The sequence below is a fragment of the Paramormyrops kingsleyae genome, chromosome 17 (genome assembly GCF_048594095.1).
Source record: "Paramormyrops kingsleyae isolate MSU_618 chromosome 17, PKINGS_0.4, whole genome shotgun sequence".
In the NCBI taxonomy this organism is placed as follows: domain Eukaryota; kingdom Metazoa; phylum Chordata; class Actinopteri; order Osteoglossiformes; family Mormyridae; genus Paramormyrops; species Paramormyrops kingsleyae.
In genome coordinates this window covers 1608719-1631690 of record NC_132813.1, presented here as the reverse complement: position 1 = coordinate 1631690, position 22972 = coordinate 1608719, and the positions used below count along the sequence as shown (strand labels likewise).

Genomic DNA, 22972 nt, shown 5'->3' with positions numbered 1-22972 from the left:
CAACGCCCTTTAATGTCATTAATACCTCAAAACAAACTGACTAATGCTTTAGCGCTTTTGGTCTCTTAAAGATAGATAAGTTTTACGAAATTTGTGGGGATTTCTCGAAGGTTTCTTCCCATAGCATTTCTAATTATATTTTGTTTTTTCCCCCCTTTTCCCCAGACAAAGAGCTTAGATATAGTACCTTATCACTCCCCTAATATTTCCATTAAACTTCTAATGATAGGGTGGCTTCATGCTCCCACTCTGGGTTCTGGTCACCTCAGCTCTCTAACTTAGATAAGATTTGACGACCACATCCTGTCAACAGTTCATGCTCTGCAGTTGCTCTGATGCTCATAAGTAAAAAGTGAGCTGGGAAAATGGAGTGATATTCTGCCGAAGTCAGACTGAACCTGTGCTTACTGGCACAGTCCATTAGTCAGCTGCTCCATCTGCTTGAGAATTTACTGTACCTTGTCTGCTAGGTTCTCCATTTGGGGCCTTGCTGAAGCTTTCCTCACCTTTTGACCTCAGTGTGTATTTCACTGGGCAGATGATTGAATAGTTCAGTGAAGGGAAGCTGTTTCAGTCCATTGGCATGCATGCATACAGTACATAACCTTCTTTACAGTACAGAGGCTCCTTTCCATCATTTACAGTAGACTGGTCATGTTGATGATAACCATGGCAGTTGAGATTAATGCCGAGGGCATGTTCAGAACAGGGTAAAGTATTCACATATGTTATAATGTATTCAAAGTAATATTGATAAACCTCGTTGCCTGAATATGTCTGACAGTTACTTTTTTTGGTGATAACTGGTGATACTTTCCTGGACACCCTTTTTCCAATGTGATGTGTGGTATCACTGTGTTAAAGGGCACTATGGTGTTTGACACCAGGCAGCACTGAATTGTTCCTGTGTTTCTGTCCATCACCTTCGTTTACTGATGTAAGTTGCTTCATGCGTAAGCATTTGCCAGATAAGTAAATTAATGACAAACGTGCATCTTTGCCCTGTAGCTCTTCTGCCAATGGGCTGAGCACCATCTCCCACGAGTACCTGAAAGGCAGCTATGCGTTGGATCTTGAGGCTGTTAAGCAGGGAGCCAGCAGCCTGCCCCACCTCAACAAAACCCTGGTGTCATCCTGCAAGCGGCTACATGGGTGAGCTCCTTTTCCCTGACCAGATGTTGAGTTGATGGCACTTTATTTACCAATATCCGTTTTTATATGTATTGTCCGTTACACGTGCTTCCGTTTATTTGTGGAATGTGGCTTGAGTCATGAAGATTGCACTGAAGACATCTGCTATTAGTTGTGTTCCCTGGCTCTTGGGCTTTACAGCTTTTTACACTAAGAGGAACTGGGTTTTTGGAACTAAAACAGCTGTCTGCTAAGTAACCGCATAGTTGGACCATGACAGTTGCACTTGATTTCCTGCCATTTGAGAATTAAAAAAAAAAATCTGTCTGCCTGCCTCTGTGCCACCTTTATCTTTCTTGCCTTTTACCCCCAGGGAAGTGGATAAGGTCCTGGCCGGCCTGGAGATTTTATCCAAAGTGTTTGATCAGCAAAGTGCTTTCATGGTGTCCCGGATGATTCAGCAAGTAGGTCTTGACTCTAAACATTTCTTTTCATCTGTCTAGAACACAGTTGTCATTCGTCTCAGAAAATACCTCATGTTTTGGTGACATGCAGGTTTTTATTTAGCCAGTTTTTTTTTCAAATAGGTCAAATGTGAGGTTTTGCAGCGTAAACTAGATGCTAAACTCACAGATTATGACTTGTTTGTTTCTAAAAGGAAATTGGGTTCTGAGAGGAAGATTTTGTCATGTGCTTGACTGTAATTGTCTTCCTGAGGCTCTTGGAGAGTGGTTTCACTCTGTCTCATCCAGCAGTCTGCGTCTCTGGCCTTGTTTGGGCTATTTATGTGTGAGGGTTAAGTTGTAGGGTTTAGAGGACAAAGTGATTCCCTTTCTTTGTCACTTGCTAAAGGTGCGGCAATGCTGAATTTGCTCTCTACTTTTGTTAGTAAATCTGGCCATATGTTTCATCAGGAAGTGGAGTGTGGTCGGGGGGGGGGGCTTATCAGACACTAACAGCGGTTTATCCTGCTCCTGCTTCTCCTCCAGTCAGGGAGTCAGGCTGGAGATCAGGAGCTGGATCATTTGGTCACCAAGCTCTCCATCTTGAAGGACCTTCTATCTTCCATTGAGAAGAAGGTGAGGTGAAGCGGCATGCCGACGTCAGTCTTGAAGAACCCCCTCCATATATACAGCCAACCTGCGCTCACTTACTGGTATCTGCAGGAATCCACTTAAAAAGGGGAGCTGCCACATGTGTGGTGCTTCCTCAGCTACTTTATGTATGTGCTGCTTTACGGGGAAAAGATGTGATGACCTGCTGGCACGGCATGTTAACAGGCAGGCCTCCCAAGGCACGTTAACAGGCAGGCCTCCCACATGCAGATATTTGCCATACATCTTTCTTTTATGAGAGAGGTGGCGGAGATATTGGGAAGTTCCGTTTCTCATTTTGTGTACTTTAAAGGGACACAGTACAATATAGTACAATTGAACAAGTTTTCATGTGTTTTAACAGGGCATATCATATCAAAATTATGTTATGTCTGGCAGTTGTAACATTTTAACTGCTGCTGAATTTCAGGTAAGCATTATAGTCAACGTTCAGAGCAAAGAAAAAAAGTCCTTTTCTGAGGAAAACATACACATTAACGTTACTACTTAAATTATGTGGGAGTATTTAAAATGTTATAGCTACCAGATATTTCAATAAGTCTAAAGAGCAAATACTCACCCTATCATCCTCCATTTTTACATCTTGTAACCCTAACCCCTTGATCATATAAGTTCTGTCCTGAACCTGTGGGTGTAAAACTCTTGGTCTAAAACTGTGGTGACGTCACGGTCCTACAGCACTGCAGATAGATGATACTGGCAGTCTGTCAGTCTGACATTTCCGTCTAAGAAATATCCAACTGTATGACTAAGAAATTTTTATTCTTTAGATAAATATATCTCTTAATGAGCTGAATACTATGACTTGTTTTTTTTATGTGATTTTAATCATGTTTTCATTTTTTTTTCCTCCCTCCTAAAAATGGAGTGTGCTATAGTCTGTGTGCTGTTTTTTTAGAGGTGCCTCCTTTGTCTGCCCCCAGGCTCTGAAAGCACTCCAGGATATGAGCATCCCTTCTCCCTCTGTCCCTCCCCTGCTGTCCATAAGACACAGCAAGGCTATTCCCGTGCAGGCCTTTGAGGTGGGTTTCACATCCTGCAGAACTCTCCTTTAGTTCTCATTGGCTGGTGTTCCTGTGAGTACTGTGCGCACAGAGCAAAGTTTGTCTGGAAACTGCTGCTATGGGAACCGGTCATGGGAATGTGGAGTGCTGTAGTAGGACTGCCAAATTGGTGCGTGCAAAGTGGTTCCGTAAAAAGATGAGGAACGGCCTTTCTCTGATGCAGGGTGACTGACAGGCAGACAGCACTGTCAAAAGCACTGGCTCCTCATTCATCTTCTCAGGAGCAGGCTGGTTTGTCATGTCAGAACAAACAACAACAAATTTATTTTTGTATAGCGCATTATCACAACATTACATCGAAGCACACTGATTAATGGAAGTTCACACACTGTGCTTCTCATTGTCACTCCAGGCTGGTTCAAAGAGTATCCCTCTCATAGACTAATAGGAAAAATAGCCTCGGAGCTCTGTCTCTCCCTGCTGGTGAAGGTGTCCAGCCAACATTAATAATTATTGTAATTTTATAACCTACTATGAAGTTTGATATTATCACAATCAAGATCACTCTGCAACCCTGTACTAGATAATCAGTTGGAAAAACTTTATGTCCGGTGAGCAGGTGAAGTTGGACGTGTACTTGGCAGACTTGACGAAGATTGGAAAGTCTCAGAAGTACACATTAAGTGTGGATGTGGAGGCAGGCAAAATGGTGGTTATGAAGAAGATGAAGGACAATCAGGAGGACTGGAACACCTTCACACACGATAAAAGTGAGTAAGGCAGGTTCTTTTAGACTTAATCTCATTGCAGAGAGTCTCTTGATGATATGCTGATCAGCTGGTGCATTTCATATTTCTGGCTGGTTGTACTGGATTTTGTTTACTTGCACCAGGATACCCCCTCCGATGAAAGTCGGCAATGTAAAGTACAGGAATGCTTCAGTAGAAACAGCTGGAGTTGGCAGTTTGCATTGGTGTCCTGGTGGTCCATACTGACCTGGTGTAAACACTAACCTGTCTACAGTTCGGCAGCTTATCAAATCTCAGCGTGTGCCTAACAAGCTGGGAGTCGTCTTTGAGAAGGAGAAGGACAAGGTCCAGAGGAAGGACTTCATCTTTGCCAGTGCAAAGGTCAGAGGGCGTCACCCAGTTGCTTCAGTGTGTCTCCCCAACCCAGCTAGATTCCACAACCTGTATTCATATTATATGTGTAAAGATGCAAAACGAGATACTGAGAGACTGTGGACCTCTGTGCATCTCTGTCAGAAAAGGGAAGCCTTCTGCCAGCTCCTACAACTTATGAAGAACAAACATTCCAAGCAGGATGAGCCTGATATGATCTCAGTCTTCATTGGGACTTGGAACATGGGTGAGTAGCTCAGGTTTGACAAAGCTAGTAGTTCAGGTTTGACAAATTGCACAGAAAGGGGCACTGCTCTCCTTTTAAAGGGGTAATTAGGTGAGGAATTCTTTTAGAAAGATCATCCATTTTCTTAAGAATTTTTTTTGAACATCCAAGGCCTTCCCAGTTTCTTTAACAGTGAAACTGAAGTGTGCATATGTATGGATATGAAACTTGGATACTGAGAGGCGAGGTCGGGCAAGGTGTTGGCATACCTAGGAAACCTTGGGATCTGACCTATTTTCCCAGGGAGCGTCGCCCCCCCTAAATGCATGACCTCCTGGATGCTGTCTCGTGGCCTGGGGAAGACACTGGATGAGATGACTGTCACCATCCCACATGACATTTATGTCATTGGGGCACAGGAGAACTCTGTCTGTGACAAGGAGTGGGTGGAGACCTTGAGGGCCACCCTGAAGGATTGCACCGAGCTGGATTTTAAGCTGGTGAGTCTTTGCCAGTTTCTGTCAGCATGGTGCCCATTGTACCATATATACACGGCAATACGAGAGCACGTTGAATATGAGGCCCTGAATAATTTTACTGAAAGAAAGTATTGTTTTGATTAATTTCCTGCCAGTCTAACAACTAGTGTCAGTCTGCTTGTTCAGTCAAACAATGTAGGCTATTACGGTCCAATGAGTGTGATATAACCCGTGACGTCATGCATGCGATGCAGCGGGAAGCATGTGAGAGGCCACGCTGAAACGATTTATTGAAGACGCGCCCAAGAAGCTGTGTTACACGCTTAATCGCTTCGGTGTCCTGGGAGACTGGAGAGGCAGCCGGTTTTTTACCTGACTATTTCACCTAGTGGCAATGTTGTTTACCTTGCTGAGGTCCAAATAAAAGGATAATGAGGACAAAAAGAATAGCTGGCAAAATAGCCGTGCTAACTGAACAGCAAAAACTGACCTGAGCAAGACTGCAAGCGAGTGTGAGTTGAGGCTAAAGGAGGTAAAGGACCTAATTCAGGAAACTTTGGTGCTGTTCAATTGTACACAGTGCTATGAGCGGCAGAAAAGGGGTGCCAATGTGCTGCTGACCCAGTGGGAACCTGGAGGTGTATGACTTCATGCTGAATCATCTGCAACAATTGATAAATACAGCGAAGGAAGTGCAGAGGCAGTGGAATTGATGGGTTGCCTTCTGTTCACCTGATGGAACCCAAAGTCGCATAAAAGAGCTTGAACTCACCATTCCCTCCCTGGTGTCCAGAAAGGCAGATTTTTATACAAGCAAAGCTGAAGGAAGAGGCTGAAAGACCTGTACCAACAGCAACTGGCCTGGACTATCCTGTGCCAGGCATTAGATTGAAGCCAGTGGCCCTGCCTATGTTCACTGGCATTAAACGAGACTTTCACAGATGGAGGAAGGATTGGGAGGCATTGCAAAGGCAAGGTGAGCCAACAGGCTCGAAAGAGGTGAAGAAAATTCAGTTGTTGGACAGCCTGGACGAAAGAATCACCAGAGACCTCTGACTAACTGCTTATAACACTGCAGATATTTTCCATGTTTTGGAGAATCGTTATGGGAATCAAGCCTCCATTGCCATTGAAATAGTAGAGGAGTTGCAGAAAATGCCAGCTGTGAAAAGTCATCAGCCACAGAAAATTGCTCAAAAAGGGATCAGCTTGACACTGCTAGTCTGACATTAATTGAAAGTGTTTATCGGCAGCCGACTCTGGGGTTTTTCAGATGTGCAGCTGCGGTTAAACCTGTTCCTCAAATGCAGTAAAGTCTTTGCATGCCATCTGGTGGTGTCACTGCTCACTTGGTCTGCTAATTGCTTTCCAGTGAGTTTGGTTGAGTTAATGGATGTTTCCTGAACAATAGCCAGATGTGGGCTTGTCCGCATAAATAAAACCAAACTATAAAAAGTTCTTCTTAAAACACCTTATGACCTGTGCTGTGAAGTAGCCAGATGTCCCAATAACAATGTTCTTATTTTGTTCTGGCACTGTATATATTTACCATCGAAGGTCAGGATGTAAATAAAATATTAAAATGTTCATTTCTGTATAAAGAGTTCTGTGCCTGATGGAGAAGGTACTGTACATTACTCACAGCTGAAAAATCCCACAAAGCAAGGCCGGTATTTACCTTTTTAACTGGTTTTTTGTCTGAGCTGATTATATTAAAGCCTCAAATGTTTTATGCATTTATGCAGATTGCCATGCAGACATTGTGGAATATCAAAATAGCTGTGCTGGTGAAACCGGACCATGAGAACCGCATCAGCCATGTGGGTGTATCCAGCGTCAAGACCGGTATCGCTAACACGCTGGGTAGGACCTGTCGCCTTGGGCTTTTCAAGAGTCTTTGTAAATATAGCAGTCCAGATTTTATTTATATATAATTATCTTTTAATGCAGTGGTAAATGGGAGCAGTACGCAAAGATAGCCTCAAGTTTCACTGCAACATGAATGACAATTCCAAACATTGTACCCCACTCCCAGCTAAACCCACTGTGCTCGTATATGTCCGTATGAAGCACAGCTTCATGTGCTTAATAATCAACAATAAAAACTCACCCATACATTCCCAGGCGCTGATTCTTCTCCAGCCTTGTTTTGATATCCCACTGTTCCCCCAGGCAACAAAGGTGCCGTTGGCGTCTCATTCATGTTCAATGGCACTTCTTTTGGGTTTGTCAACTGTCACCTTACTTCTGGCAATGAGAAGATTGGCAGGTATGTTTTTTCTTTCTTTTTTTTTTTGTTTGTTTGAGTCCTTCTTGGTGCTTTTGAATGCAGCATAGTCCTCCAGCCAAGGTGTGTATCATCTCTTCTCTGATCTCCTGGACCTGTACCTGACAGGAGGAATCAGAACTACCTGGACATCCTGCGGCTGCTTTCATTGGGGGACAAACAGCTGAGCTCCTTTGACATCTCTTTGCGATTTACCCACCTCTTCTGGTTTGGTGACCTCAACTACCGACTGGACATGGACATCCAGGTTCAGTTCACTCATCGGCCTGGCTCCAGTTGCACTCTCACTCACAGAAGATAGACACTGCAGTGGAATGTGGACATTTGCCTAACCCTGGACCTCATGGGTCTTAATCCAGGAGTCAAAAATGACAGCTTGTCCAATTGGTCTTTTAAGCTGGGCTGTTTCAGTCAGGGGGGTTGGAATGGTGGACATGTTTGTGTAATTCTGCTGACAGGACTTGCCTGGTTCTGCTTTCCCCTTCTCACTCTTACAGGAAATCTTGAACTACATAAACAGGAAGGAATTTGAGCCGCTGCTAAAGGTGGACCAACTGAACCTGGAGAGGGAGAAGAACAAGGTTTTCCTCCGTTTTGGTGTGGATGATTATTTGTTTTTATTATAATAGTATTAGTATATCTACTAGTATAAAATCAGTAAACATACCTTTCAGTATGAAAGTAATATTGTATTACCTCATTCTGGGCATGGTGAAATTGATCATGGTTGAGACATTTTTAATGCTTCCTGAGACCAAGATAAACGGAAGATGGATGGATTGGTTTTTTTATTATTATTTTATTTAATGCTTCTTCATCCCATTTCAGCTGAAGAAGAGATCACCTTCCCCCCAACGTACCGCTACGAGAGAGGTTCGCGGGACACCTACGTGTGGCAGAAGCAGAAGCCTACTGGGGTGGGTACTTGTGTTACTCCTCACCCAGAGCCTGCCTTTACTGCCCTTCAGGCCTTGGCTGAACCAAGCTTTGATAGGAAGGTCAAAGTGAACCAGAGTTTAATAGGAAGCCGGAAGTGGACGTGCATTAGCATTCATCCCCTCTGTTATATCCTAAGCGTGACTCCAAGCATGTCTCAGATTGTGTGTTTCTGCCTCTCTTACAGATGCGCACTAATGTTCCATCCTGGTGTGATCGGATTCTTTGGAAGTCCTACCCTGAAACCCACATTGTGTGTAATTCTTATGGTAAGAGAAGCTGGATATTGAAAAACTATAGACTGACACGCTTTAACATTTTGCATGTGTCATATTCAGGATACAGCAGTCAGGTCGTGCGCTTCCTTCACAGGATGCACTGATGACATTGTCACCAGCGACCATTCCCCAGCGTTTGCCACATTTGAGGTTGGAGTGACTTCACAGTTTGTCTCCAAGAAAGGTTTGACTTTTAAGAAGATTTAAGAAAAAAAAAATCTCTGGTTCTTTCAGTAAAATGTTAGATTGACAACCTCTGCATCAAGTGTGGCGACTGGCTGAGGCCCTCCCTCTTTCTGACACTCTCAGGGCTGCCGAAGTCATCGGAGCAAGCTTACATTGAGTTTGAGAGTATTGAGGCCATTGTGAAGACTGCGAGCCGGACCAAGTTTTTCATAGAATTCTACTCTACTTGTCTAGAGGGTAAGCATATTACTGTGTGTGGTGGGGGGTGGTGGTGGTTTCAAACTGCCTCTTGCATTTGTGTGTGGTCCTATTTCTTTCCTCAGAGTTCAAGAAAAGTTACGAGAATGACAGCCAGCACAGCGACAATGTGAACTTCCTACGTTTGGGCTGGTCCTCCAAACAGCTGACCACACTGAAGCCCATTCTGTCTGACATTGAATACCTACAGGACCAGCACCTGCTTCTCACTGTCAAGTCGCTTGACGGATTTGAGTCCTATGGTAAGCGGGTCTCACTGCAATGTCTTATCGGCTTGTAGGTGAATTGGTCATGTGACGTGACGGCATGACCACAACCCGTTCCCGTTTCCTTCCAGGCGAGTGTGTCCTGGCCCTGAAATCTATGATTGGAAGCACGGCCCAGCAGTTTCACACGTACCTGTCACACCGGGGCGAGGAGACTGGCAACATCCGGGGCTCCATGAGGGTGCGCGTACCCTCTGAGAGAACGGGCACCCGTGAGCGCCTCTATGGTATGGCCTGAGGGGCAGGGTTACTAAAAGATCATTTTCAGTATGTGCAGCAATATATTTTGACAGTCTCTGCTCAGGCTCTTCTCAGTGTGTTAAGGAATTGTGGGTGAAATAACCTCATACAGAGACTGAATAACATGTGCAAAAATATGGGGTAAAAATATATCTCTAGATGTGAGTCGTCTTTCCTTTTCCCTACACTGACTTCAACTGTTGAATTAATGGTTATGGTATCGAGTGACTTGCATTACAGAATAACAGTAGCTGCAGTTAACCAAACATCTCAGTGATGTTTCACTGAGGTCTCTGTACTGAAGCAGATGCATTGACCCCAGTTGCATTCCTTCCAACAGAATGGATAAGTGTAGACAATGATGAGAGCAGTTGTCCAAAAGGCAAGTCCACACTGTCTACAAGAACTGGACATGACTATGTCAAGTAAGTGCCACACTGTCTCTGCAGAATCACTGCACTCAGGGGCAGAAGTTACCTCGGGGGCGGTAAACATCCCCAGCACTGTAAACACCTCTTACTCCCATAACATTTCAGGTCAAACCATTGAGCGTGGCAGCTCGATTGCCAAATGGTCAGCCCACCTGCTAGCTGTGCGATTGTGGTTTGTAGGCCATTAAATTCTGAGTTTTATAGACCCAGATGTTTACACAGCTGTTACATGCATTGTGGAGACTGTGTGGTGAGGAAGCCAGGCAAATCCTGGGGAAATTTCTAAGTAGGTGCAGCTGGAGCAGGTCTCTCCCCACGTCGCTGTGGGGTAGGAGGAGGCCCCGGTGGAGCTCACCCTGCTCCTCCTATGCCTGTCCCTTTTCCCAGGCCCACGTTGGCCCGCAGGCGCCCAGTAGGTGAACTGGGGAAGGTGAGTGAGGAGGGGGACAGGAACCCCCCCCACGCAGCCCCGGGACATTCTGCTTTACCAAAAGAGGACGGGATTCAGGCCAGGTGCGTTGAGAAGCGCACAGCCCCTTCCCCCTTCGCTCCCTGCAGGATCCCCTTGGCTTCAGATGCATCTCCCATAATCCTAGGAAATGTTGTGTTTGTACAACGTCCCTGTCCAGTGGATGAAATATCCTGTTAGCTCTTTGGCCAGATGCCTGACCAGGGCCAGATGTTTCGTTATTAATGGATGGTATCTGGCATTGTCTCCAGAATGTGAGATTTAAGTCTGAGGTGATCCTGAAAGTAGAAATCCAGACCAAGATTTTGTTTAAACCTACCAGTTTTGTACTCTGTGACTATGACTCGTTTTACTCAACTGGATCGTTGAAACAGAATCTTGATCTCGATTTTTACTCTCTGGCCCTGAAATATCCACCTCTCATGTGTTCCCCCTCTTCCCAGAACGAAGTCAGACCCCCCAGAAAACGACGCCTCCAGCTGCAAGAACAGCTACAACAACCCAGCCTACTATATCCTGGAAGGTGTGCCGAACCAGTCTGCTGCCCTGTCGGCTGACCTCCTGTCCAGCTCCAGCCTCACGCCCCTCAGCACCAAGGGAGCTGCGCCACCTGGAGGCAAGAACAAGGCCCCAGCCGCAGGGGTACCTCAGCGCCGACAGACCAGTGGCCGCCCTGCCCGCCCAATCAGCGAAGAGATGTCCTCTGAGGATGATGTAAACCTCGGGGTGCCCAGTGGCACACTCAACCGCCCCCCACCAGACTTCCCACCACCTCCCCTGCCCAAAGGGGCCATTGAAATGACTGAGAACCCTTTCTATGGCATAAGCAAGGAAGGTGCCAAGGGCAGGAACATCTATCCTGACCTGGCAGACATGAAGATCTCAGCCAAGCCTGGGCCTTCTCCAGCTTTCCCATCCCAAGCTTCTGGTGCAAGCAGTGGGGCCTTTTGCCTGGAACCCTCACCTATCCTCAGCCCTCCCGGCGCCCATGGCAGGAGGGGGCCTGGCGGCAGCTCAGGCGTGGACGACCAGTCGTGTTCTGTACTGCAGATGGCCAAGACGCTAAGTGAGGTGGAGTACCCACCAGGCCGTGACAGGACCCCTGGCATCCCTCACAGGGGTGTTGGTGGCCCCTCTCTGCGACCCATAGGGCTCTCTGAGTCATGCCGCACCTTCCCTCCCCGCTCCATCCATGAGAGTATCGCGGAGGATCTGCCAGAAGAGGTGACGCATCCTTAGCTTGCAATGTAGACTGCTGCATGGATTTTAACAAGTGCTGCTGTATAGTTTGTATCAGATTGTCTGAACCACTGACTGCTCCCAGCGTTAGCCTGCCCTTTGTGAGCTAACGAGTGTCTGTGCTGCCCCCTAGGGGATGTGGCAGGGTGGCAGTAGCAGCTCCAGCCTCTCTGTGGAGACTAGTGTTGGTGAGTGGCTTCAGCGTCTGGGCCTGGAGCGCTACGAGGAGGGACTGCTGCACAATGGCTGGGATGACCTGGAGTTTCTCAGGTGTGTGCTGGGGGGGAGGAGGGGCACGCATTTCCCTTTCAGTATAGTATTAAGGTCAAGGTCAGTCCTTGTTGTGGCTGGTGACTCTCTCAGCTGACAATCTTACTGGTCAGCCTGCTCCACTGGTGTTTGTCAAGATGGATTCTCCCCATGCTGGCGAAACACCAGTCACTCTTGTCTCTTTGTAGTGACATCACCGAGGAGGACTTGGAAGAGGCGGGTGTTCTTGATCCCATGCACAAGAAGATCCTGCTAGAGAGCTTGAAGCAGCAGCAGCAGCAGCAGAAGTGAGCCGAGCCGAGCCGAGCCAAGCCAGCCCACTCCGTGCCTCTTCTCAAAGGAATTGCACTGTACTTTCCCTGTTTTCAGTTACTAAGTGTTTTTTAAGCCCCTTTAAATTTATTTTTAATATTTGATATTATTTAAAAGGTAATTTCTAGATAACAGCACTCCACCACTACAAGCAGTCCCTGGGTGATGACCTCATCCTATGTATTTTACATTCCCTTGTTAGCTCAGGCAGGTGGTTGGCTTTTTAAAAATTACACTTTTTTTTCTCTACATTGTTTCCTTTCGTGTCATTGCATGTTGTGTTTCTAATGAAAAAGGGACCGGTTCTCCAAACTGACTCTCGCCGACTGCTTGTTGGGTGTAGGACAGAGTCGTGTCCATAACTCCTCGGTGTGGGATGACGGTCTGCAACCTCACCATCGTCTCAGCTCTGTGCTGTCAAGTTATTTTCAGGTTATTCTTAAATTCTTCAAAATGCTCATAGTGTGTGATTTCTTCCCGTGAGACGTCATGCATACATGTGTCTGGTGGGTGTAACAGAAAGAAGGACGTCTTTCCTGATTGTTTGCATCCTTGTGGTCAGTTTTGTTTCAGTTCAGCCTTGTGTTGAGCAGATTTCTGTTGGTCCTGCATTTCACCACTAGATGCTGCTGTAGATCTGAACATAATAGATGGTGTAAAAAATACATCCATATGCATTAGTATGCTTCTTTACACGTTTGGATCAAAGAGGGAGGCCTTTAAATAAGGTTTTTATATACTTAAGTTTTGGTTCATAAAGGTACTTATTTTTGGAATAGATGTAAAATCAACACCATATTTTGAGGATTTAAAAATGCTAATTACAATCACCAGCTATTAAATCTGGAGATGCGGCAATCATTTCTTGGTGGAAATTGAATGAACTATTAAAGAATACAGACAGGAGGAATGGTGCCAGTCAAAGCTCGTTGATGATATCTGACCAGTGCTGATGTTCCTCTCTGTGATGCCCCAGTATAGAGCAGCTGTGCTCTTTGCTCTGTACATACAGCTGAGACCTCATGACTGTGTCTGGCATGAGGATCAGGTACTTGAGGAGCTAAATGAGGCCAGTGTACTGAGGACATCCACATTCCCCATAGCCCTGTGCTGACCCATCCTAATGCACTCCACCTGGCCTGCACGTGCAGGAGTTGGAGCCACTCGTACCCCTTGCATGACACCGTTGGTGGTTTCGGAGGCTGTGCATGGCTCCCTGGGGGCTGCAGTGTTCCCCTTCCAGGCTGTTTCTCAGCTTTCCTCTGGTTTCATTCCAGTCACTTCCCCAGTTTGCTCAGTTGATTAAATAAAGTAAGGCACAAGTGATGGACTTTGCTGAACTGGATGAGCCTGAAACCTGACCCACCATGCCTGTACTAGAGCAGCTATCGTCTGCCCTGCTCTACGCTGCGGTCTCCCTCCAGTGTGCATGGTTTATTGTTCTCCTGTAAATCATAACGATGGACATCACCATTTTAGTTTTGTACAGCATGCTGCATCAGGTGTAGGAACTTGATGTAACTTTGTGCCAGATACAGTTAAACATTCTTGTTTATTTTGTGTAATGTTAGTAAACGTTTTAACTCCTCAGTCTGTCACATTCACCTGGATGGATTTATCATGTGCTTTGTATTATTCTTAAGTGTAATATTTGAGGTTCTAAAAGACTAAAAGACTTTCCAAAATAAAAACTAACTGCTAACATTTTGTTTCTGCAAACAGCTGATGAACGTGATGTTTTAATAATCCCTAACTGTGGTCCTGTAGGTGTGTGGGCTGGGTAAATGTGGATTATTTCAGTCAAGGTGTGAGACTAAAGTACCAATACAAAAGAAAGGGAACCGTGTTTAATATTTTATAATGCAACATTTATCATACATACAATTGAGGATGAAATATAAATCTGGTGATGGGGAACATGTGAATACCTTCATATAATATGAAAGGTGTTATAAAATCATTAGCTGCTTTACAGAAAGCTTAATGTGGTGAATAATTGACTAGTTAAATCTTGAACCAATGGGGACCATAAACAGAAACGCATAAACTAGTAATTAAGACCTGTTTTACTGTTACATCTGGGCTCAAGTTAACAAGGGCTTTAACAAACCGTTTTGTCTCTTTGCAGTTTATATAGATGTGTATTGACAATAAAAAGCACATCGGGCCCATAGGCCTACATATTGCTTTCTGACACTCCCATCTTTGTCACTAAAGACTGAAAAACCTCGTATTCAAATTATTCCAGCTTATTGAAACTGAAATGTGGCGCAGCAGATGTGATGTTTCAAGCGTTACACTACTGCTCTTACAACAGCGAAGTGTGGCGTCAGCGTCACTCCACGCGCTTCCGAACCCGTATTTTCTAAAAATTAACCGAATTATTTTATGTTTCATAAAAATGAACTGGCGCGATGCATTTGAGAGGTTTCGAATTATTCTATTTGTTTGTAATATGCATTAATTTAAGCAAAAACAGCGCTGACAAAAGGAAATACCTTTTGCGGCATTGCATATAATGTTAGCGTAAATGTGGTGGATGTTTGGGGACGGTGTATGGCGGCTGAATACGAGCTGGGAGAAACAGGAGGAAACGATCATCTCTTGCAGAATGAGTGTCAAATGCATGCTATTCGCACAAGCGGCGTCGTTACCGCAAAAGACCTCATTATCGAATATTTATTATATGTACAAATCATTTTAATATTACAATGTTGTATAATTATCTTAAAAACACCCATGACCGCTACTGAAGGTTACAGTGTATTTGCTTTTTTTTCAATAAGTTATGTTTAGTATATTTATTTTGTGTCCGGTCAAACAGAAGATGAACTCATTAGCTGTATTTTATTTGACTTGCTTTAATGAACCTTAAGTAAACGGAGTTGTGCTGTGGGTCGCACGAAAAGGCGGGAAACTGCGCCGCTTTAACAAGCTTGCCGTCACGTGCATCCCTTGGCAAAGCGAGTAGTATCCGCCTAAAACTGCGAGTACACTTTTCTCTGTGATTATTGCTTTAAACAATCGCACGTTTTGGACCCCCGTCAATGCGAAGCACAGATCACTTTATTCATGAGAAGAAGGGACACCGTTTCCACATAAGTTCCGGAAGACGACGGCATGGCTAGGCGGCAAAGTGCAGACGTCGACGGTGTTTCCCAGCCGGCCGCCTCAGCTGTAGGTAGACGATTTGTTTTTAAATTAAAGGGGTTAACAGTTTAATATTTTGTTTCATGTTAGTCTAAAACGGCTTCGTGGATGGATTTGTAGTGGAGGGAAATTGTGCTTGGCTTGTAATATACCTTTCTCTCTCCCTTGAGATTTCCCTGCTTTATTTCCGATTTTAATTAACGAAATCAGACCTCCGAGCGTCTCTGTAAGTGCAGAACTTTCTGTCGTGGTTTTGCGAATTGATTTATTAATTTATCGTACTGTAAAATATAAGAGAAAACATCATGATGCTTTAAGGTCTAAGCTGTCCCCGCGGTCTCTCGGGCGACGTTCTGGTGAAATGACACAATGAGGATGCAGTGTGGGGACATCGCTATTACAAACCCCTAAGACACATACACAGGCCTGCGCGATCCGACGCCTAAATCACGTTAGAGTTCGGGTTAATAAATAATAGGAGTCCAGCTCGGAAAGGCGGTTCTAGAAGAGGTTCGTCTTAAGGGCGTTGGGCTTCCGATGGAAAGTGGACAGGACCCCGGCGAAGGGTCCCGCCATACTGTCCGCGGGCTGCCAGGCTTTCAGCAGGTCAGGGCCCTGTGGCCCGCTGGGGGTGCCCCCGGTGCCCCCAGAGCCGACGCTTGGCCAGCCGGCGGTCTTGATACCCTGGTGCACAGAGGCGGAGGTGGTGTTGACGAAGCCGGCCCCCGCTGCGGAGACGGGGCTGGGGCTGAGGCTGCTGCCCGGGCTGCCCATGTTTCCCGAGCTAGGGAGGGAGGCCGTGCTGTCAGGCGTCGGGCTGCACGTGGACTCCTTGGACTCGTCGTCTTCGGAGGAAGCCCTATTCTCGCCCTTCTTGGCGGCCGCGCTACCGGTGCCCCCGCCGCCTCCGTTGCCCCCTTTTGAGTTGGCTGCCCGCTCCTGCTTGCGGAACTTCGCACGTCTGTTCTGGAACCAAACCTGCACATATGGAGTCTTTTACTACAAAACTGTGCAGTGTCATGATCAGCGGGGTTTTAAAGTATTTTAATCGAAGCGCACATCAGTCTCCAAGCATCACTGGCATACGTGCCTCCTGTACGTCATATCATACCGTATACCGTGACGCACTGATTCAGCGTATGATTGCTATAACGGGTGGCTCACCTGCACCCTGGCTTCAGTCAGGTCTATCTTGAGCGCCAGCTCCTCTCGCGTGTAGATGTCGGGGTAATGTGTCTCAGCGAAGACCCTTTCCAGCTCCTTCAGCTGTGAGCTCGTAAACGTCGTCCTGATGCGCCTCTGTTTGCGCTTTTCGTTTAGCCCGGAAGGGTCCGAAAAGAACTTGTAGGGCACTAAAAAACAGCATGGATATTCAGTGCGTCCTCAGTGATAAACACACGGCCAAAACGTAACACAAGACAGTAACAGCGAAGATGACAGGCAGTTTATGCTGGAAACGTGAGTCTGACAGGTTGGTGTTTTATCTCTTTTAAGACGGCTATTGAGTCTGACTGACATGCACGTGCTGTAGGTATCTATCCGGGTTTGAGTATATGAACAACTTGAATGTGTTTATTGGTGGTGTCTCGTTACAGCTCCTTCCATATTGGGTAACTTTCAGTTATGCTTCAATCAGCATTTAAAGTACGGAAACGTTAAACTAAAATAAAACCCATTCACGTCTTGAACGGTTTATTAATCAAAACTAGACAAGTTCTTTACACATTCAAACAGAAAAAGACATTTCAGGTTCAATTAAACTTTGAATAGCTTATTAAAGAATGAATAATACATGTTTTCTGGAGAAAATTGTTTACGGTTATTTTCTTTTAGACATTCTTTGTATTTTGTAAACGACCGATGATATACATTGATCTAAGTAGCATATATATACATCTGTGAGTTCATTGGTATATATACGCATAACCTGAGCTCTTGGAACTTAACTGAGCTCTGGACCTGTCCTTTGGGGTTAGATTAAGTGGTGTCTGCTCACACGAAAATGTGATTGATATTAATAATACTTCAACTCAATTGTTGTTTTTCCCCCCCAAAAAAATCACGATACATAAAAAGAGTAGACTCTTAATGATGCTGGAAGAGTTCACTTGACATTGTTATTCTCAGTCATTCATTAAATTTAGTTATTAGAAATCAGGCTATTCACTTTAAATCAATTAATACGAGGTATATATGGGCTTTGAAATATAGCTGCGAAATAAATGCAGTCCCAGCAAAACAAGAGAAAATAAATTAAATTGGTGAAACCATCTTAAATACAAGCCATAAACTGCGCAATTCCTCATCAGATATATACTTTAATGTCGAGAAGAGTGAATGAATGTTTTCCTGTGTAGACAATCATCTGTCAGAATCATTGATACTGATGTCTTACCTGTGGAGTAGGGACCGGGTTGGTGATCTCGCAGCGCACCTAACGTGCAGCTGGCCGTGTTTAGTGGAGGGCAGCTAGGGTTAGCGCCAAAACTGGTCCGGATAGGGTTGTACTGGAAGGTGTTGGCTTGACTGCACGAGTTGAAGTCCGCATAAGCCGATGCTTCCATCGCAGCCATGCAGGAGTCGTAGGTGTTTAGGTAAGAATAATCCATTTTGTACATGGAGAAGCAGTAAGACGAGCTCAGCGATAGCTTGGTAGCCGGCGAAAAGTCTTCAGCCAAAGCGGATGAACTGAAACCAGGGCATAAAATGATGCCGGCTCCTATTCACTGTCCAAAACTGCGCTCTTGTTTTCTGTATTGTCCAGTTGGCAGTTCACTGTGTTCGTTAGTATTCAGAGTCCTGACAGTGCGCTTTTAAGCTCCCCGCAGTCCCGCCGTTTCTGTGTCCACGTCTGCCTGAGTCCCTGGCTCTCCTCCCCTATCCCGACTTGTGTTTGACAGCGCACTGCTCCGCCTGGGCATCTAGTGGCGTGTTTATAATAAACTTGGCTGTCCTGGAGACAATAGCGAGGCGGTGGTCTCTTTACATGACAATATCTTCATAGTCTATTGGGGGGCATAGCTAGCGAACAGCCCCCTCCCACTTCTCATGCATTACTAATTCGCAGTTAACCCTTTCTTCCGAACATCTGCATTGGGTTTTAAAATACAATGATTGCGTTTATTAAAAACGACTTAAAGGAACAAGACAATAAGCAGAATAGGAAATTTATTTTCGTTATAAAAATAATTTTGTAATGTTTTGCTACTTGTTGAAGATACTTTTAAAAAGCTTTTCTCCCAAAACTATTGATTTAAGATACTGAAAAATATTAATCATTAAATATTAATGCTGCATTATATATCACTCTGTGAGTTCAACGTTTCATAAATGGCAGGAAGGCTGTAAATTGGTTTAAATCGTTGGTTGCTGCCGCGCGTGGAGAACGTTTAATCGTCCCTGAGGCAGAAATAGTTTAATGCTGTGTAAAAGCGAGAGTCGACTCAGTCATCCTTTAAACACCATTAAATCTTCCCTCCGTGTTTTTTATAGCCTATATATTCTTTTACTTTTAGAGAACTGACGATGGAAATATTGAGACTGATAGAAGAAATAATCTAGAAACAAGTAATGAATGACCCGTCAAGTGTCAAGTTGGATAGCGTGAATAACTGTTTTCCACGTCCTCCGTTTTTAAATTAGATTTGTAGGAGATTTATAATGGGACAATTTATTTTAATATTACATATTAAAACAATTATCCTGTAATTAACGTAATATATTGATTTAGCAGTAACCTAAAACGGAACAGAATTCGAGCTCAGATTAAAAAAATATCTGGTATAATCGTATGAACACCAATGCGCTACAATACAACATTCTACTGTTAATTCCCCCAAATATATGTAGCAGTTTGGCTAATTTTTGGAGGAATTACTAACTTGCGTGCTTTTCCGTCAGAAACCATTCTCGACAACGAGAGATCAAAACTCGACGGAAAAGCATACATAGAATATAAAGAATACAATATATAGAATAGAAAAATGCACATTGTTTTTGTACTCATTATAACGGATAATGATGGCCAAAAATTTATTCTGTTGCATTAAATTAATTATTCCTTTATTTGATTGCATTTAACAGTGCTTACTAATTTAAAACAAGCCTATAATTATTATTAGTTACTGGCTCATCCTATACTTAATATATTTTTAATTTTGGTAATATGAACCACAATTACACAATTAAACAATGTGACACCTGTAGCATATAATGCTATTAAATAAACAATTAATTATTAATGAAATTGCGTCTTTGTAAAGCCATCGTTAAAAAGAGCAGAGATTTTCTTTACACTTTAATACTTTTTTGTTTCTGTAACTTAACCAACAAAACGTGGTACAGATAATTTTGTAGCAGTGCTCCGTACACAGTGACAATAAGAGAAAATGATCATTCTATCTGTTCTTATCTTTCTTTATGTATGTGATTAGATTTGCACCAGCTAAACAGAACGTGTCAAACCTCGGGGATGTTTTATGGACAGACCGAGTGAAGTCTTGTCTTAATGTGACTCTCTCGTGTTTCTCCCGGCCTATTGATTTTCCTTCGTTTCCCTCTTTTTTTCTGCAGATTTGGAACCAGTCACAAATCTGTAGGGTTCTTTAACTGTAACATGGTTAGACACTGGCTGCCTCCAGCAGTTTTGTCACGGTACATTTGGGTAATTCAAGATTGAAAGGCTGGCAAACAAGAGAAATCCCCTCAACCTATCAAAATCTATCCGTCAATAAATACATCTTATGCATACATCACCTCCCCCACGCCAAACGTATGGAGCGCATCTATCATAGCACACCCGTTTAAAACTTACTGAAGTAAAGCAGGATTTGTTACAGAGCAACAGGTTGAGACACGCGCGATAATCACTTGGTATTTTTCTGCACGATTTTGCACTAAATGTGCAGGCGGTATATGCTATAGGCAGATTTTACTACTCGCTAAATGTCTGCCATTTTTCCAAATCCAGTGAAATCCTACCACTTTACACTGTCTGGTGAATATATAACTGAACGACAAATCAGTCTAACAACAAAAACAATAATAGTAATAATAATAATAGTGTATATTTGTAAATAAACGTATTTAGTGCAATTAATCTAAGTGAATCGTAGATTGAATGATTAATTTATATACCTGTTTTGAACTATACGAAGAAAAAGTATTTGTAAAATGTTGGACATTGAAATCAAGGCGCTATACAATAAATTTCAACCGAAGAACCAATATTTTTTGGTTTAAGAGATCCTCATTTTATACGTAAATCAAACAAAAGCAACCAAAATACCGTGCGAAATAAACGGTGTTTTTAACAAGTCTTTAAAACACATTTAGGCTATATAATTTAAATATAAACTAAAAAGCACGCCCAAGAATATAGGCTATTGTAAACAAATAAAACGAAACACGCAATGGCAGGGGTAATCTTATCTAATCCTCGCATTAATGCCAATTTTTGCACTATTTTATTTGGAAATTTAGCTGATGAAAATCTAACAATACCATGACAACACAAAAAGCTCAACTGAATAATGGATTTTCTGTTTAAAAACACGTGAACTCGCGTTTTTGGAATTTTAGGTTATATAGAAATATATTGTTGTTTAGATTAAGCACATGACGTATTTTCTGATTTCTGGGTTTGACTAATTTCCTTTTAATCGCTGTTCTGAAAGGCTGCTTTCTGTCTTTCGCCTCGCTGAGGAAGATGGATATCTGCTTCAGCACCTCGGCATCGGACAGCAGCCCTCAGCGCACGCGGCAGCCCATTCTTTCTAGTACAATGTACGAATATAAACACTATGTGTGTTACATTATACAGTCCCGTGGAGGGCATTTCAGGGCACGGATAGCACACAATGAAAGAATGTATGCGTTTTTAAAAGAAGGGCATTTATTTGCTTTATACAAGTCGTCTACCGTGGTGGTCTAAGTTGCCTCAGTCGTGCTTCACCAGGGCAGTAAACTCTATAGCTGGTTTTCGATTTTAAGAATCAACCTACTGTAGGCGTAAGACTGTGTTTCCATTAAACAAAACACGCATTTGTATGTTTTTCCAAAATGTGCTTCATCACGATTAAAATTAATTTTTTGTTATTATTCAGATGGAGTCTGTCTTGTACAGAATACATCACCTATTTATTCTTTTCTTCTGGTAAAATGTTCAAACTACAATATATTTTATGCAACATTAAATGTTCGGTTTAGTTCATTTTATGAAACATTTAAATGTTTGGTTTAGTTAATTGACTTGTAATTTCATAGAGTCATGAAAAGTAAAAAAATATTTTCTTATTTTATGTTTCTTTAAACGGAGCTTCAGTTTTCGCCGGAATTATACCCTCCGGCTTGTTCACTTTGCAGACCTGCAACACAGAGAGGACAGAAACAAGCTTAGCACCCCAACAATCCTTTTTCTGAGCCCAGCCCATCGCTGTACCATCCATTTCAGGTCCTCCGTTCCCACTCCCGTCTCCCCTTCTGTCTATCCATCACAGCAGCACTGCTCCCTTAACCCCATCCATCTTCAATCGCTCCTCGAAGCCCACCGCTTCATTAGGGCAATCTACATCCACCAGCGATCGGTCATAGTTCTGTCACCCGCGCGTAGGCATCTCCATCCCGAGTAGGAGTCGTCGAGACGGGCCCAGTTTTAATGGGCCGACTATCGGAAACGATTAATGTCAGGATAATGTCCGTAATGTAAGGAGGGGGAAAACAAAACAAAACTAAACAGAATTATATTATATTATTCCTGGGGGAGGGCCCCTTTTTTTCGTATTAAAACCGTCTCATGGCCTCGCAAAAACTGATGCCCCAGCAAATACTGTCTTGTGCAATTGGCAAATATATCAATTTCGCGATTAGCGTATAGGACATACAAAACTTTGTTATAAGTAATGATATTTAATGATTTAATGACATTTTAAACAATCATGAATTATGCGAAAATGTTATTTTATCCCAATTTTATTTTGTAACAATAACTACAGAAATGCAGACTTTAATAACATATTTCGACCTGTCAGTCTGTCGGCGTGACGGTATATATATGACTTTTGTTTCCAAATTTATTTACACAAATATCATACATTAGAATGACTGCTGTGAATGTTTTAGTTAATCGCCAATGAATTTTAAAGTCAAAGTTAAACCCCCATATCCTTTCAGTGTTTCTCTGCGACGGAATTAACCAGGATTAAGACCCATTTTCAAGACAAACACTCGGTTAGCAGTGGATTTGAAAGTCTGAAACTCAACGAGGTGCTTTCTCTTTGAAGGGATTAGGTCGCCCGTCGGTGCGCTGTTCAGCACGAGTAAAGGTCGCTGCTCTTTTCGCCGATTTGGAAGCAGTTTAACTTTACAAGCAAACACTGGCCTTCACACAAACGCCGGGCAGACATCTGCAGATCAACTTAAAGAATTTTAACATGCAACCTACAGGTTAGATGTTAGTGTTAGAGTTACAGCGTAGAACGCAAATTAAAATGATCGTGAACATCGTTTTTATTTTATTTAAACTTTTCATAATCGTAATAATAGCCTAAATGGCAGCATCAAACTATATTTAAGTG

The 22972-nt window shown here is 43.5% G+C and overlaps 2 protein-coding genes across 3 annotated transcripts in view; one reads left to right on the top strand and one right to left on the bottom strand.

Annotated features, from left to right (window-relative positions):
* Positions 1-13952, top strand: part of inppl1a (inositol polyphosphate phosphatase-like 1a) — a 28104-nt gene extending 14152 nt beyond the window's left edge. The window contains exons 5-27 of one of the 2 annotated variants that reach the window (XM_023792534.2): positions 1009-1152; positions 1505-1595; positions 2121-2210; positions 3170-3268; positions 3870-4020; positions 4274-4380; positions 4516-4618; positions 4901-5097; positions 6822-6939; positions 7249-7345; positions 7472-7610; positions 7861-7960; positions 8192-8280; positions 8487-8568; positions 8672-8761; positions 8887-9000; positions 9087-9263; positions 9359-9514; positions 9868-9952; positions 10346-10471; positions 10871-11651; positions 11800-11936; positions 12125-13952. In XM_023792534.2, the coding sequence (XP_023648302.2) occupies positions 1009-1152; positions 1505-1595; positions 2121-2210; positions 3170-3268; positions 3870-4020; positions 4274-4380; positions 4516-4618; positions 4901-5097; positions 6822-6939; positions 7249-7345; positions 7472-7610; positions 7861-7960; positions 8192-8280; positions 8487-8568; positions 8672-8761; positions 8887-9000; positions 9087-9263; positions 9359-9514; positions 9868-9952; positions 10346-10471; positions 10871-11651; positions 11800-11936; positions 12125-12227 (3376 nt within the window). In that variant the 3' untranslated portion in view covers positions 12228-13952. The remainder of the gene's footprint in view (positions 1-1008; positions 1153-1504; positions 1596-2120; positions 2211-3169; positions 3269-3869; positions 4021-4273; positions 4381-4515; positions 4619-4900; positions 5098-6821; positions 6940-7248; positions 7346-7471; positions 7611-7860; positions 7961-8191; positions 8281-8486; positions 8569-8671; positions 8762-8886; positions 9001-9086; positions 9264-9358; positions 9515-9867; positions 9953-10345; positions 10472-10870; positions 11652-11799; positions 11937-12124) is intronic. The other variant, XM_023792536.2, reaches the window with a different exon arrangement.
* Positions 13953-14081: 129 nt separating this feature from the next.
* phox2a (paired like homeobox 2A) lies at positions 14082-18349 on the bottom strand. Its single transcript, XM_023792576.2, has 3 exons — positions 17794-18349; positions 16563-16750; positions 14082-16376 (listed from the first exon to the last, which is right to left on the bottom strand). Exons 1-3 carry the CDS (start codon positions 18014-18016, stop codon positions 15900-15902), a joined length of 888 nt encoding a protein of 295 aa, XP_023648344.1. The 5' UTR covers positions 18017-18349; the 3' UTR covers positions 14082-15899.
* Between the last annotated feature and the right edge of the window lie 4623 nt (positions 18350-22972).

Coding starts and splice junctions, on each gene's coding strand:
- phox2a (XM_023792576.2), bottom strand. CDS start 18,016: ATGTACAAAATGGATTATTCTTACCTAAACACCTACGACTCCTGCATG. Junction 16,751..17,793: donor ACCCGGTCCCTACTCCACAG/GTAAGACATCAG, acceptor GCTGTTTTTTAG/TGCCCTACAAGTTCTTTTCG. Junction 16,377..16,562: donor TGACTGAAGCCAGGGTGCAG/GTGAGCCACCCG, acceptor CCATATGTGCAG/GTTTGGTTCCAGAACAGACG.